This window comes from Nerophis lumbriciformis, linkage group LG01 (assembly GCF_033978685.3).
Source record: "Nerophis lumbriciformis linkage group LG01, RoL_Nlum_v2.1, whole genome shotgun sequence".
NCBI lineage: Eukaryota > Metazoa > Chordata > Actinopteri > Syngnathiformes > Syngnathidae > Nerophis > Nerophis lumbriciformis.
The window spans coordinates 61625810-61640485 of NC_084548.2; the positions used below are offsets into that span (position 1 = coordinate 61625810).

The 14676-nt window shown below is 38.4% G+C and overlaps 1 protein-coding gene across 1 annotated transcript in view; it reads left to right on the forward strand.

Annotated features, from left to right (window-relative positions):
* Window positions 1-14676, forward strand: part of hspg2 (heparan sulfate proteoglycan 2) — a 362847-nt gene that overhangs the window by 213841 nt on the left and 134330 nt on the right. The window contains exons 37-46 of the mRNA XM_061923339.2: window positions 1849-2064; window positions 2159-2212; window positions 2530-2613; window positions 6661-6753; window positions 6837-6929; window positions 9973-10203; window positions 10277-10390; window positions 10460-10587; window positions 12633-12719; window positions 12811-12869. Of these exons, the coding sequence (XP_061779323.2) occupies window positions 1849-2064; window positions 2159-2212; window positions 2530-2613; window positions 6661-6753; window positions 6837-6929; window positions 9973-10203; window positions 10277-10390; window positions 10460-10587; window positions 12633-12719; window positions 12811-12869 (1159 nt within the window). The remainder of the gene's footprint in view (window positions 1-1848; window positions 2065-2158; window positions 2213-2529; window positions 2614-6660; window positions 6754-6836; window positions 6930-9972; window positions 10204-10276; window positions 10391-10459; window positions 10588-12632; window positions 12720-12810; window positions 12870-14676) is intronic.

A 14676-nucleotide genomic window follows, 5' to 3' on the forward strand; every position in this document is an offset into this window, starting at 1 on the left:
GTATATTGTACATATCACATATTGTTATGAAGGTGTCTGTTTGTTCCAGCTGGCCTGGAATTTTTTTTCCGGTTTATATTGAAAATCACTCCATTTATGCCAAAATAGCTTGGCTCCAAATTCCACATTTTGCAACTTCGAGTCACTTTCACCTCACTCCCTCGGCTTCCGTCTGCTCCAATGTCTCACCCATCCTTCGGGCTCGCTTTTAGAAGCAGCAGTTCACCCTCAGTATGTTCAGGTTCAAAAAGATAAGGTTGTGAATCCTCACTTGTCCAAAATTAGTCATCTTCGTTGTTTGTTATCAAGTCTGCCATGATTAGAAATTACTCGTGTTTGTTTCCACATTTGTTGCCATTTCATTGTATATATACTTGCAGTGTGTATATTGTACATATCACATATTGTTATGAAGGTGTCTGTTTGTTCCAGCTGGCCGGGAATGTTTTTTCCGGTTTATATTGAAAATCCCTCCATTTATGCCAAAATAGCTTGGCTCCAAATTCCACATTTTGCAACTTCGAGTCACTTTCACCTCACTTCCTCGGGTTCCATCTGCTCCAATGTCCCACCCATCTTTCGGGCTCACTTTTAGAAGCAGCAGTTCACCCTCAGTATGTTCAGGTTCAAAAAGATAAGGTTGTGAATCCTCACTTGTCCAAAAATAGTCATCTTCGTTGTTTGTTATCAAGTCTGCCATGGTTAGAAATGACTCGTGTTTGTTTCCACATTTGTTGCCAGAAGTCGGAAGTGCGTTGCTATGGAAACAGAAATAAATGCACCGAGGAATTAGTTACGGCAATGATTAAAATAGGGTAAATATTGTACATATTACATATTGTTATGAAGGTGTTTGTTACTACATTGTATATATACCTGCAGTGCGTATATTGTACATGTTACATTTTGTTGTTATGGTGTCTGTTACTACATTGTATATATACTTCAGTGTGTATAGTGTACATATTACATATTGTTGTAAAAGTGTCTGTTACTACATTATATATATACTTGCAGTGTGTATAGTGTATATTGTACATATCACATACTGTTATGAAGGTGTCTGTTTGGTCCAGCTGGCCGGGAATGTTTTTCCCGGTTTATATTGATAATCACTCCATTTATGCCAAAATAGCTTGGCTCCAAATTCCACATTTTGCAACTTCGAGTCACTTTCACCTCGGCTTCCGTCTGCTCCAACGTCTCACCCATCCTTCGGGCTCGCTTCTAGAAGCAGCAGTTCATTCTCAGTATATTCAGCCTTTAAGAAGCTTTGAAGGCCCCAATGGTGACTCTTATTAGCCGCATCTTTCAAGTGTTTTTTTTTAATCATCTTTAAAATCCTATAAAAAGAGACGTGTGTGCTCTTGTCTCTCAGAAAGTAAGGGGTGCCGGAAGTTGGGTAAGGGGCGTCGGAAGTTGGCAGACCCGTTAACGATCCTTTATGAGGTTTTTTTCCTTGGCCTCAGTCTGGACCCTCTCCCTGGAGTCCAGCCTTTGACTGAATATTTTTTTACTCTCGGGATTGTGCTGAAAATCAAATTTCCCCTCGACGATTAATAAAGTACTTCTGAAATCTGATGATTGTGAACGATAGGCACAATTCCCAAAAAGTGCAGTTCCCCTTTCCGATTATGGTAAACGGTCCGGTTCTGACGGGTGGCTGCATCCTTGGTTGCATGTGAATGTTATGGAACCCCACAAGATGTTGCCGGGTTTAATCTGTGTTGGAATGGCAGTGAGAAAAAAAACATGCATGATTGCTACTTGCAGTGACGTAGTGTCCGTGGTTGTAGAACCCTAAAGCCTCATACCTTGTGTCAGCCCCGGTACTCTGTGTCCATTCAGGGTGAGGATGTCAGACATCTGGACGATGAGGTCTGGGCACTTCTCTCCAACCTCTCCTTTCAAAGACCTCCCGTCTCTTCTTCCTCGTCTTCCCGTTTTCCCACCTCTTCCGCTCTACGGTCTTTGCGCAATCCGAGCCTACCTCCTCGTCCGTTGGGCGTTGCCTCGTCCGTTCGGCCAACCAGAGCCCAACCGCAGTACCCGCTTCATCTGCAGGTAAACCCTCAGTCGGAGACCGTGACCTTGTTGGGGTGTCAGTCTTCTTGTCTCACCTTCTTTTGGGGGGGGTGCTTCTGTTGTGACTCAATAGAGCAAGAATACTTTGAGCACGACGGACGCCCGGGGCTCTGGAGCCAGCAGCAAGGTACTTGGCAGCGCCGTAACCGACGAGCCAGCAGAACTCAAACACAGTTTTTCATGTTGAACGGATCCTTTGAACGGATCCTTTGAAGATAGTGTAGATTTGGTTTCAATGTCGTGTGTCATGACGTCTCTTTACGTGTTATTTCCCCAAGTTGTCAGAGTAGGACTGTCGGCGGCACAGTGAAGAACAGTTCTCCCGAGTAACGAGTTCAGTTCCATGTCCCTAATTGCTCCTCCCAAGACCTCCTCTCTTCTCGTTAGTCCTTCTCTGTGTCTGTACCTCAATCTCTTCTGCTTCCCTCCTCCCTTGCCTCCCAGTACTCTCTGGTCTACAAAGGTTTCAGCTTGCACCAGGACCATCTGCTCTACTGGCAGCTCCCCGCACACTTCACAGGGGACAAGGTACTGTGACTGAAAACCCTGGGACAGCACCCTCTGGGCTCCATCCCACACTCACAAGGTCCTTTCTGTCATTGAATTGTTTAAAAGGGACCCATTAAACTTATTTTGGACTCATTTTGACAAGTTTTGTAGATCCATGTAGATCCGCATCGCTTTCTTGTGTTTTTGGCATCCCGCGTAAAGGGTCTTTGTAATTAACTCCACCCTCCACTGTGATTGGTCACACTCGCTGTGGACTTTCGCTTGCCAGTCGGAAAAAGGCAACTCTGTCCACTTCTGCCTGGGAAAGCAAAACAAAGTGAACTTTTAACGATTAACTCGGGGTCATTGCTCAACGTTCTCACGCTGTAATCCTGTAGACAAGCGTGTAACCATTTAACTTCCTAAGCACAGCGGGGGAGGCGGCAGGCATGCAGTAGAGCGTTCATGTGGGCATGCCCGTATAAGTACGTCCGGCACGCAATATGACCCCCCTATGACCCGCCAAAACTGCTGACAGGGTTCACTTCTGAAGGCATGAAACTTATTATTTGATACTTTGGCACCATTTAACATGACATTGTAACAACAGTTGTAAGTCAAAAAAAGGAAAAGCATTGTAAGTCCCCTTAAATAATGGGTCCTAGTTCCCTTTTTTCCCCACAATTACCTCACTTATAAAAATCTATATTTTAATAATTTAATGATGGCTCCTAAATCACTCCCCCACCCCCCAAAAAAAATACCTAATTTAATATTTTAATAATTGAATGATGATTCTAATTGACTTTTTTCCCACAATTACCTTACTTAATATTTCAATATTTAATGGTGCAACCTAATTCACTGTTTTTCACAATTACCTAATTCATTTGATATTTTAGTAATTCAATTATGAGTCCTAATTCACTTACCTATTAATCTAATATTTAATGATTTAATAATGAATTCTTATTTACCTTTTTTCACAATGACCTCACTTATTAATTCATTATTTCAATAGTTTAATAAATGATCTTAATTCCCTTTTTTTCACAATTACCTCAATTTTTAATTTAATATTTTGATAATTTAATGATGATCCTCATTGAATTTTTCCCCACAATTATCTCATGTATTAATTTAATATTTCAATAATTTAATGATGAAACCTCATTCCCTTTTTTTTTTTTTTTTTTTTTACAATTATGTCACTAATTAGTTTGATATTTCAATAATTCAATTATGAGTCCTAATTCACTTACCTATTAATCTAATATTTAATAATTTATTAATGCATCCTTATTTACCTTTTTTATTCAATTACCTCACTTATTAATTTTAATATTTTAATAATTTAATGATGGGACCTAAATCCTTTATTTTTTATTTTTTTTTTACCTCACTTATTAATTTAATAATTTAGTGATGATCCTAATTGACTTTCCCCCCCACAATTAACTCATTTATTAATTTAATATTTCAATAATTTAATGATGGAACCTAATTCACTTTTCCCCCCCAAAATTACCTAATTTATTAATTTAATAATTTAATGATGATCCCAATTTCATTTCCCCCCCACAATTACCTCATTTATTAATTTAATATTTCAATAATTTAATGATGGAACCTAATTCCCTTTTTTTTTTTTTTTTTTACAGTAATTCAATTAGGAGTCCTAATTCACTTACCTATTCATCTAACATTTAATAATTTAATAATACATCCTTATTTAACTTGGTTTCCCACTATTACTTCACTTATTAATTCAGTATTTCAATAATTTAATGATGGAACTTAATTCACTTTTTTTTCACAATTACCTCACTAATTAATTTGATATTTCAGTAATTCAATTATGAGTCCTAATTCACTTACCTATTAATCTAATATTAAAAAATGCATCCTTATTTACCTTTTTTTCTCAATTACCTCACTGATTAATTTGATATTTCAATAATTTAATTATTGCTCCTAATTCACTTCTTTTTTTTTTTTACATTCACCTTACTTATTAATTTTAGATTTCAATGATTTAATGTTGGATCCTAATTCCCTTTTTCACAATTAAATGACTAATTATTTTGGTATTTAGGTAATTTAATTATGAGTCCTAATTCACTTACCTATTAATCTACTATTTAATAATTTAATAATCCCTCCTAAAGTACCTTACCTATTAAATTAATATTAAAGTTTGACATTTCACTTAACACAAGTCATGTTATCATTAACATTAAACAACCATCATCATTTGAATAATAGCTATTCTATTTAAAAAAAATAAATTAATCAGATAAATAATCGATTAAATTATTTTTTTTCTTTCAGTTCTTCGTTCTTCTTTCCAATTGTGTTGAAGTAAATTCTTTATTAGTTTTGTATTGTTTGTAGAGAGTTGGTCCCATGGGCTGAACAATACAGTTAAAAGAAAGGAAATACAACAAAGTGATGGATTTAAAACCAATTTATGACATAAATATATTGACAATCGCCCAACTGATAGTTCCTATTGTGCATTATCTGATACAACAAAGGATTGCAATTAGAAAGTGGATTTTTTATTGACATAAATATACTGACAATCGCTCAACTGATAGTTCTTATTGTGCAATATTTGATACAACAAAGGATTGCAATTGAAAAGTGGAGTTTTTATTGACATAAATATATTGACAATCACCCAACTGATAGTTCCTGTTGTGCAATATTTGATACAACAAAGGATTGCAATTGAAAAGTGTATATATATATATATATATATATATATATATATATATATATATATATATATATATATATATATATATATATATATGTATGTGTGGGAAAAAAATCACAAGACTATTTCATCTCTACAGGCCTGTTTCATGAGGGGGGGGGGTTCCCTCAATCATCAGGAGATTTTATATATATATATATTGACAGTTCCTATTGTGCAATAGTTGATACAACAAAGTAGAGATGTCCGATAATATCAGCCTGCCGATTTTATCGGCCGATAAATGCTTTAAAATGTAATATCGGAAATGATCGGTATCGGTTTTTTGATTATCGGTATCGGTTTTTTATTTTTTTATTTTTTATTTTTATTAAATCAACATAAAAAACACAAGATACACTTACAATTAGTACACCAACCCAAAAAACCTCCCTCCCCCATTTACACTCATTCACACTCATTCACACAAAAGGGTTGTTTCTTTCTGTTATTAATATTCTGGTTCCTACATTATATATCAATATATATCAATACAGTCTGCAAGGGATACAGTCCGTAAGCACACATGATTGTGCGTGCTGCTGGTCCACTAATAGTACTAACCTTTAACAGTTAATTTTACTCATTTTCATTAATTACTAGTTTCTATGTAACTGTTTTTATATTGTTTTACTTTCTTTTTTATTCAAGAAAATGTTTTTAATTTATTTATCTTATTTTATTTTATTAATTTAAAAAAAAAAAGGACCTTATGTTCACCAAACCCGGTTGTCCAAATGAGGCATAATAATGTGTTAATTCCACGACTGTATATGTCGGTATCTGTTGATATCGGTATCGGTAATTAAGAGTTGGACAATATCGGAATATCGGATATCGGCAAAAAGCCATTATCGGACATCCCTACAACAAAGGATTGCAATTGAAAAGTGTATATATATATATATATATATATATATATATATATATATATATATATATATTGACAATCGCCCAACTGATAGTTCCTATTGTGCAATATTTGATACAACAAAGGATTGCAATTGAAAAGTGTATATATATATATATATATATATATATATATATATATATATATATATATATATATATATATATTGACAATCGCCAAACTGATAGTTCCTATTGTGCAATATTTGATACAACAAAGGAATGCAATTTAAAAGTGGAGTTTTTATTGACATAAATCTATTGACAATCGCCCAAATGATAGTTCCTATTGTGCATTATCTGATACAACAAAGGATGAAAAGTGGTGTTTTAATTGACTTTGCATCGTTTTACGAGCACTTTACTGAGCGGAGCAGCCAAAATGTGCTCATTGATGAATGTTGGCCGTGTCTCAGGTGGGCTCATACGGCGGAAAACTGAAATACACCGTCTCCTACGTGGCCGCTGCCAGAGGAACCCTCCTCGAAGATGCCGACGTGCAGATTATCGTAAGTGCTTCCACTTTACTGGTGCACAAAACACGCAGTTCTCTTCCTGCCCTTGCAGTGTGTTGTCGTTGTTGCTCCTGCAGGGAAATGACATCACTCTGGTAGCGGCACAGTCCTGGCAGAGGAGGCAGCTCGGCGGCAGAGAGACCCGGCAGTTTGAGATCGTCTTCTCGGAGGTGAGCGGATATGGTCATGGGTATGGGAATTGAAATCCCTACTTTTAAAGGCACCGACTATCGATTCTAGTAAATCATACAGTAGCATATTACAGTACATTTGTTGACGTCACCTACAGTTGCAGACTCTGCACCGGCTCAAACACTTGGCGGGTACCAGGCATGTGATTTTTCCGTCTGTAGTCGAAAATCCGTCTTTTTATCTCCGTAAAAAAAAAGTTTTTAATTTCCGTTTTCTTCGTTTTTTCCGACATATGATGTGTTTTAAAATCTTGATCCGTCTCTTTGCCATACTTGCCAATAACTACGGTCTTCCCGTAATGAGTAGGTTTTTTTTTAAATTATCCATTCCGGTTTGCGGCCGCAGTGGTAAAAACTACGGTTTTCCATTAAAATGTAATTAACTTGAAAAAATCGAAGAAAAAGGAAAATGCAATCTGCTCAGAGATTTACCAGGAAGGTTCATGTCAGAGCAATCAAAGTAATGTGTGAATGAAGCAAATTAATGTGTAAATAATGTGACTAACTCGATGAACCAATATGGTTGTAAATACTGTATATAGTAGGCTAACCCATGTGGTTCCTGTGGATGCGAACACAAGTTGTAATTACTGTCGTGACTAAATAACATAGTGACTGAAACAAACAAAGTAATGTGTAAATAATCTCAATAACTAGATGAACGATCTGTGGCTGGGATGTGAACACTAGTAAGGTTGTAAATACTGTATAGAGTAGGCTAACCCATGTGGTTCCTGTGGATGCGAACACAAGTTGTAATTACTGTCGTGACTAAATAACATAGTGACTGAAACAGACAAAGTAATGTGTAAATAATCTCAATAACTAGAAGAACGATCTGTGGCTGTGATGTGAACACTAGTAAGGTTGTAAATAATGTATAGAGTAGGCTAACCCGTGTGGTTCCTGTGGATGCGAACACAAGTTGTAATTACTGTTGTGACTAAATAACATAGTGACTGAAACCGACAAAGTAATGTGTAAATAATGTAAATAACTAGATGAACCATCTGTGGCTGTGATGTGAACACTAGTAAGGTTGTAAATACTGTATAGAGTAGGCTAACCCATGTGGTTCCTGTGGATGCAAACACAAGTTGTAATTACTGTCGTGACTAAATAACATAGTGACTGAAACCGACAAAGTAATGTGTAAATAATCTCAATAACTAGATGAACGATCTGTGGCTGTGATGTGAACACTAGTAAGGTTGTATATACTGTATAGAGTAGGCTAACCCATGTGGTTCCTGTGAATGCGAACACAAGTTTGTGACTAAATAACATAGTGACTTAAACAAACAAAGTAATGTGTAAATAATCTCAATAACTAGATGAACGATCTGTGGCTGTGATGTGAACACTAGTAAGGTCGTAAATACTGTATAGAGTAGGCTAACCCATGTGGTTCCTGTGGATGCAAACACAAGTTGTAATTACTGTCGTGACTAAATAACATAGTGACTGAAACCGACAAAGTAATGTGTAAATAATCTCAATAACTAGATGAACGATCTGTGGCTGTGATGTGAACACTAGTAAGGTTGTAAATACTGTATAGAGTAGGCTAACCCATGTGGTTCCTGTGGATGCAAACACAAGTTGTAATTACTGTCGTGACTAAATAACATACTGATTGAAACAGACTGAATGTATGTATTTATGTCAACTCTGTTGATCATTTTTAAATTCTTTAAACACTAAAACAAATCTTGAAATGGTGCTCTTTTTGCAAATTGTTGCATGTTCAATTGCTGAAAAAACAGGAGCTTTGGTGGGGGAGTGGAGGTGCCCCCCTTGTCCACCCACCAGGGCATCGCCCTGGACCTGGCTGGGGAGCTGCGGCCCCCAGACACCCGGCTTATTTTCAGTCTTTTTTACATGCCTGATAAACTCAAACAAGGCAAGACAAGGTCACTTGAAAGGCTCCGGTTCCGGATATTGGCTAGCTCGATGCTAATTTACACTGAATATGCCATAGACAAGCTACCAATTAGCATTAGCAATTTTACATGGTGATTTCAACACAAAATCTACAACTAGGATGCACGTTTAAATCAAACAGCTGGTGTGTCATGAATGCAATACTTACAGTATGAACACTTTGTAGGACTCAACTGGCAAATTAAATCAAATCCAACTTTATTTATATTGCATTTTTCATACACAGGCTAGTGGCAAACACAAAGTGCTGTAAAAAAAAATTGAAGAGGAGAAAACACACACACACACACATCACTATTGACAGTAACAAAACAAAAACAAAACATGGCATGGCAGTGAGGATTTGAGGAACAACGGGCGTCCACACTGAAGAATAACTCAAATTAACGGCATGTAAAAATAGTATAAAATGTATTTATAAATAAATATTACATTAATAAGTTAATACAAATATAACAAAGTATACTTAATGGCAAAGACTACTTCCTGACTACGACAACATGCTGGAGTATTGTGGTACGCGGGTGCCATCTAGTGGTACGCCAAAGAATCACTCGATGAAAGTACTGTGTTTTATTTTCCTATATTCAAACACAGTGTTACTGTTCAAACTGTGTGTAATGTTACAGTGGCTAAAATATGAAATATACTTGTCAGATAAAACATCTGCCTTGTTTTTAACGAATACTTGGGCCTACTACGCTACTGTACTTTAATATGGTGGTACTTGAGACACTGAGGTGCCACAAGTTTGAGATCACTGCCGTCGTCTATACAGTATACTGCCACCTAATGTCTTGGAAGTGCAACTGCACGCAAAGTACTTTTATAATACTTGCAAATGATACTGGGAAGTTAAAAAAAAAAAGATTTAAAAAGATTGAAAAGACGATATTTATTAACGTATAAAGACGAAAATCGCTGCGTAGCGATATCGATGGCGAGGTACCGGGAAAAAGGGTCCAAATGTGAAAGGTGGCGTTAGCTAATTGTACTTGGCCAGACCTGATAAGGAATTAAATGAGCACTTATGGATCCTTTTAGCTGAAAGTAGTTTTCTTATCTCTGTCATTCCTAGGAACACTGGCGTCGCCCTGACGGCATGCCCGCCACAAGGGAGCATCTGCTGATGGTCCTGGCCGACCTTGACGACGTCCTGATCCGAGCGTCCTACTTCAGTGAGATGCGCTCGTCCAGCATCTCCGACGTCAGCATGGAGGTGTCCGTGCCCAACTACAGCGGACTGGCGCAGGCTCTGGAGGTGGAGCAGTGCCGCTGCCCACCCGGATACATGGGACTTTCCTGCCAGGTGGGTGTTTCCCGCGTCCTGGACTGGACTGAAATGCTCCGTGCTCTTCTGAACGAGGGACTTTCTGTTCCAGGACTGCGCGCCCGGCTACACTCGCACAGGCGGAGGCTTGTACTTGGGCCACTGTGAGCTCTGCGAATGCAACGGCCACTCGGACTCCTGCCACCCCGAGACCGGCGTCTGCACAGTAGGGAGCGCAGAACACGCCTTCGGGGTGTGACTGAGCCCGGCCCAAACCTCTTTCTTGTACTTGCAGAGCTGCCTGCACAACTCGCAGGGGGAGCTCTGCGAGCAGTGTGCCCCCGGCTTCTTTGGGGACCCCACTGTTGGCACGCCAGAGGACTGCCAGCCCTGCGCCTGCCCTCACACTGACCCGGACAACCAGTGAGTCCTGGCACACATTCTGGGATGGTACATTCCTCCCGTGTTTAGAGTTCAAGTCTTGTATTGCGGAACACAAGCTTCCTGCAGAATCTGGAGGTTCAGCTCTGTAGCCAGTAAGGATGGGTCCAGACTTCGTTACTTGAATAGGCACCGACCCAAATCCGTTGGTATTACCGGGTGTCGATTCACTTCAAATCAAACAGTGCCATATTTCCATACCTTTGTTGCACGTGACGACACATCCGGTTGCAAGACTCGTTAGTCCAGTTACAAGACTAAACACCGACTGATGTTAAAGGACTACTGAAACTCACTACTACTGACCACGCAGTCTGATAGTTTATACATCAATGATGAAATCTTAACATTGCAACACATGCCAATACGGCCGAATTAGCTTACTAAAGTGCAATTTTAAATTCCGCGCGGAATATCCTGCTGAAAACGTCTCGGTATGATGACGCCTGCGCGTGACGTCACAGATTGTAGAGGACATTTTGGGACAGCATGGTGGCCAGCTATTAAGTCGTCTGTTTTCATCGCAAAATTCCACAGTATTCTGGACATCTGTGTTGGTGAATCTTTTGCAATTTGTTCAATGAACAATGGAGACAGCAAAGAAGAAAGCTGTAGGTGGGAAGCGGTGTATTGCGGCAGGTGTTGTGCCGGATAACGCACCCTCGCCGTAGAATGCACCCCCTGACTGTTGTGCCGGATAACACAGCCGGTGTTTCATTGTTTACATTCCCAAAAGATGACAGTCAAGTTTTACCATGTTCCTGTGGAGAACTGGGACAACAGAGACTCCTACCAGGAGGACTTTGAGTTGGATGCGCACACGCGGTACCGTGAGTACGCATGCAGCAGCGGCTTCCAAACATTTGATCGCTTGCCCGTACGTGCGTGCCGCTATGTGCATGTCACGTACGTAACTTTGGGGACTTTGGGGAAATATATGTGCTGTATGAACTTTGGGGAAGTGAACGGTACTTTGGGCTGTGGGATTGAGTGTGTTGTGCAGGTGTTTGAGTTGTATTGGCGGGTTATATGGACGGGAGGGGGGAGGTGTTTGTTATGCGGGATTAATTTGTGGCATATTAAATATAAGCCTGGTTGTGTTGTGGCTAATAGAGTATATATATGTCTTGTGTTTATTTACTGTTTTAGTCATTCCCAGCTGAATATCAGGTCCCACCCGCCTCTCACAGCATCTTCCCTATCTGAATCGCTCCCACTGCCCTCTAGTCCTTCACTCTCACTTTCGTCATCCACAAATTTTTCATCCTCGCTCAAATTAATGGGGAAATCGTCGCTTTCTTGGTCCGAATCGCTCTCGCTGCTGGTGGCCATGATTGTAAACAATGTGCAGATGTGAGGAGCTCCACAACCTGTGACGTCACGCTACTCGTCTGCTCCTTACGGTACAGGCAAGGCTTTTTTATCAGCGACCAAAAGTTGCGAACTTTATCATCGATGTTCTCTACTAAATCCTTTCAGCAAAAATATGGCAATATCGCAAAATGATCAAGTATGACACATAGAATGGACCTGCTATCCCCGTTTAAATAAGAAAATCGCATTTCAGTAGGCCTTTAACAATCACTCAGGGTGGACTCGGCCAAACTCTTTCTAAGTAATGTTGCAATTTTTCACATTACTTAGAGGGAGCTTGGAAGGGAGAGAGTTTACCAAAAGATTTGGGTCAGTAGCTCTAAAAGTACCACATTGGGATCCCTACCTCCCAGTGTACTCGGGCAGTTGTAGGAACCAGCCAGTCATGAACTTCCATGAACACCTAACACCTGCATCTGTCCTACTACTTTCACCTTTCCAAATGACTGCTGTGCGAGGGTCAGGTAAAAAACAAATATAATGGCAGTCTTCAGCGCTCAAACTCTTCTCTTTTGGACAACAGGATAAGCAAAGGTAGCATCCGTGACACGTGGAAAACACGTTCCACATTTTAAAGCATCCTTTTCAGCCGAAGCTTCTTTGCTGGAGTCTTACGGGGTATTGCTCTGCATTCAGCGTCTCGTTTGTGACAGGTTCTCTCCTACCTGCGAGAGCCTGGGCCATGCCGGCTACCAGTGTACCGCTTGCCAGCCTGGGTACACGGGCCAGTACTGTGAGCGGTAAGTCTTCCTTTCAAGCAAGGCATCAATGGTGACCACGTCCAGTTAGTATTTGGGTTTTTATCTTTCCATCGTGTGTTTTGACCCACAGTTGTGCTCCTGGGTACGTTGGCAACCCACAGGAGAGGCAGAAGTGTCGTCCGTACGATGGTAAGGTGGCAGAAAAAACAAGTTCTTTATTCATCTATCCGGTCTTTACACTCTCCGATGACTCTTGAGTCTTGGAAGACGTTTGGCTTCCCATCCGAGCATGCTCACAGACTCAGGACTGATCTAGTTTGAGCGCTTGGTGCCGCCCCCAAAACACGTATCGTATTTGCAGGAAGTTTTTATCGTATACAAGAAATAAAATTAATGAATTGCATTAATTAGTTGCTGCTTTATCACACGTAACATAGAGTTTGTTGTCATTTACATTGCACTCAACATAGGAGTGTCCAAACTACAGCCTCTTCAATTTGGCCCGTGAGATGTCATAACTTTAAAGCCGCTTTCAAATTATTCTTAACTACCAGGCGGTCTTTTAATGCAACAGATTTGCCGCCATTTTGTGAATATCGTGAGTAATTCATATCAATGACCTATCACACAATCCAAACAACCTTCCCTAGTCATGGCGCAAAAAAATAAACTAACTAACATAAAGGTCACACATAACACAACCTGCTCACTGACCATTGCGGAGATAATGAAAAACGTCCAAACGCGGTTGGAAAAAAAAAATCGAAATTAAAATCCATTACGTGATGGGAAAAATGTAAAACACTCTCTCTGCTCTTATCTACGTTTGGCGTAGTTTAGCTGCTTGATATTTCTGATTGATTGCAAAACTTTAAGGAGGTTGTCACAAATGTAAACAAGGTAGGAGTCGAACTTTCACATACTCTTAAGGCCGATAAATGCGTTAAAATGTAATATCGGAAATTATCGGTATCGTTTTTTTTTATTATCTGTATCGTTTGTTTTTTTTTTTGTTTTTTTTATTAAATCAACATAAAAAACACAAGATACACTTACAATTAGTGCACCAACCCCAAAAATTCACACAAAAGGGTTGTTTCTTTCTGTTATTAATATTCTGGTTCCTACATTATATATCAATATATATCAATACAGTCTGCAAGGGATACAGTCCGTAAGCACACATGATTGTGCGTGCTGCTGGTCCACTAATAGTACTAACCTTTAACAGTTAATTTTACTCATTTTCATTAATTACGAGTTTCTATGTAACTGTTTTTATATTGTTTTACTTTCTTTTTTATTCAAGAAAATGTTTTTAATTTATTTATCTTATTTTATTAATTTTTTTAAAAAGTACCTTATCTTCACCATACCTGGTTGTCCAAATTAGACATAATAATGTGTTAATTCCACGACTGCATATATCGGTTGATATCGGTACCGGTAATTAAAGAGTTGGACAATATCGGATATCGGCAAAAAGCCATTATCGGACATCCCTACTCTTAATATCCAATTGTATGAATTATTTATCCATCATATTAATTTAATACTGTATGTGTGTATATATATATATATATATATATATATATATATATATATATATATATATATATATATGTAAATATATACGTGTGTATATGTGTATATATGTATATATTTGGTGTATTAAAATTCAGTCCAAAATAATTCAGTCGATAAAAATTCAATGCAAAAAAAACTGTGTAAAAATGAAATGTAAAAAAGTTCAATGTACAAAAATTCAGTGTAAAAAAAAAAAATGTCAGCGTAAAAAAAATTCATTGTATTAAAATTCAGTGCAAAATAATTCAGTGTATAAAAATTTAGCATTTTTGGCAGATATATTTTTTCTGTCTTTCCCATGTCCATCGCATTATTTGATTGAATCTCAGAACATGAAATTCTGTGCATATATATATATATATATATATATATATATATATATATATATATATATATATATATATATATA